The sequence below is a fragment of the Sinocyclocheilus rhinocerous genome, unplaced genomic scaffold, assembly GCF_001515625.1.
Source record: "Sinocyclocheilus rhinocerous isolate Xijiao unplaced genomic scaffold, SAMN03320098_v1.1 scaffold45323, whole genome shotgun sequence".
NCBI lineage: Eukaryota > Metazoa > Chordata > Actinopteri > Cypriniformes > Cyprinidae > Sinocyclocheilus > Sinocyclocheilus rhinocerous.
The window spans coordinates 1-1,304 of NW_015648422.1; the positions used below are offsets into that span (position 1 = coordinate 1).

Below are 1,304 nucleotides of genomic sequence, written 5' to 3' on the forward strand. Positions count from 1 at the left end.
AAAATTAATGTAAGTTCAACTTTCAAAAAAACATGTCTCTAGACGTTTTTTTTTTTCCCTCCCATCCCACTGCATCTCATGTTTTTAAATAAAAAGTACTCTGTGTGATTGGCTTTCATCCCTTTGTATTAAACTATCCATACATGATGCTGTTTTGTTTATAATTAAGCAACTTAATTATATTTGGTTTATAAACATTATGCACTTTTTCACAGATAGTCATGTTATTGTATTTATTTAATAAATGTGCATCAATATTTTGCTCAATGCGCCCTCCCTTGGCCTCAGGAGAAAAGCCAAAAGCTTTTTAACCTCTAACTGAGGAGAAAAGCAGCTTTTTAACCTCTAACTGAAATTATGCCTTTTAAGTTCGAATATAGTGCAAATTTCAAATGTAGTTTTTCAGTCAATTTGACAGCCCTAGCCTTCATGTTGAGTTTGTCTATAGTTATAATTGAGATTGATGCCTGACTTTAATTGTGTATTGATTGCGTTTCAGCCGTGCTGTGTCTGGTGGATTTGGCCGGTAGTGAGAGAGTGCAGAAGAGTCAGTCTCAAGGAGAGCGATTCAAGGAGATGACCGCCATCAACTCTTCCCTCACCAACCTGGGAATTGTGATCGCCGCTTTGGCCAGCAAGGTATGTTTTTAGCTAACCATATGAAACCAATTCTGAGTTACTGGTTTCTCAATATCATACTTTATTTTTAAAAAAGCAAAATAATAGCCTTCTTGGTACATTATGCATTATAAGTAGTGAGCTAGAAATGTTGTCTTCAGTTATGACTTGCTGTGCTATAATGATTTCTCACATTCATTTTCTTTCTGAACATCTACAGGAGAGCTTTATTCCCTACCGTAACTCAAAGCTCACATACCTCCTCCAGAACTGCCTCGGAGGCAACAGCAAAACGTACGTATGATGCTCAAGAACATGTTTGTTTTATAGCCTGAGATGGTATTTTCTTTTAGGGGTTTGCAGAATACAATTACTGTGTTAAGGAACATGTGACTCATTTCTTTTCCTCTGTACAGTTTGATGTTTGTGAATATTGCACCTGAGGAAGAGAGCTTCAGTGAGTCGCTGAATTCTCTGCGCTTCGCCAGCAAGGTGAGTGATCTCAGGTGATCACATCAGTGTATTTATTTTATGAAAGTCTCCCAATCTTCAACACTGTCTATAACTTACATTTACTGTGTTGCAGGTGAACGACTGTGTCATCGGAACAGCCTCAGCTAATCGGAAGTAGTTCAGCTGTAATCCACTGTGGTCATTTAAAAAAAAAAAAAAAAGTTTTGAACTTT

The 1,304-nt window shown here is 37.1% G+C and overlaps 1 protein-coding gene across 1 annotated transcript; it reads left to right on the forward strand.

The window, feature by feature from the left end:
- Nucleotides 1-499: 499 nt before the first annotated feature.
- LOC107709714 (carboxy-terminal kinesin 2-like) lies at nt 500-1,298 on the forward strand (the record flags this gene model as incomplete). Its single annotated transcript, XM_016514307.1, has 4 exons — nt 500-639; nt 839-912; nt 1,035-1,110; nt 1,205-1,298. Coding segments are annotated over 4 exons (335 nt in total), but the record flags the coding sequence as incomplete, so codon positions are not given.
- Between the last annotated feature and the right edge of the window lie 6 nt (nt 1,299-1,304).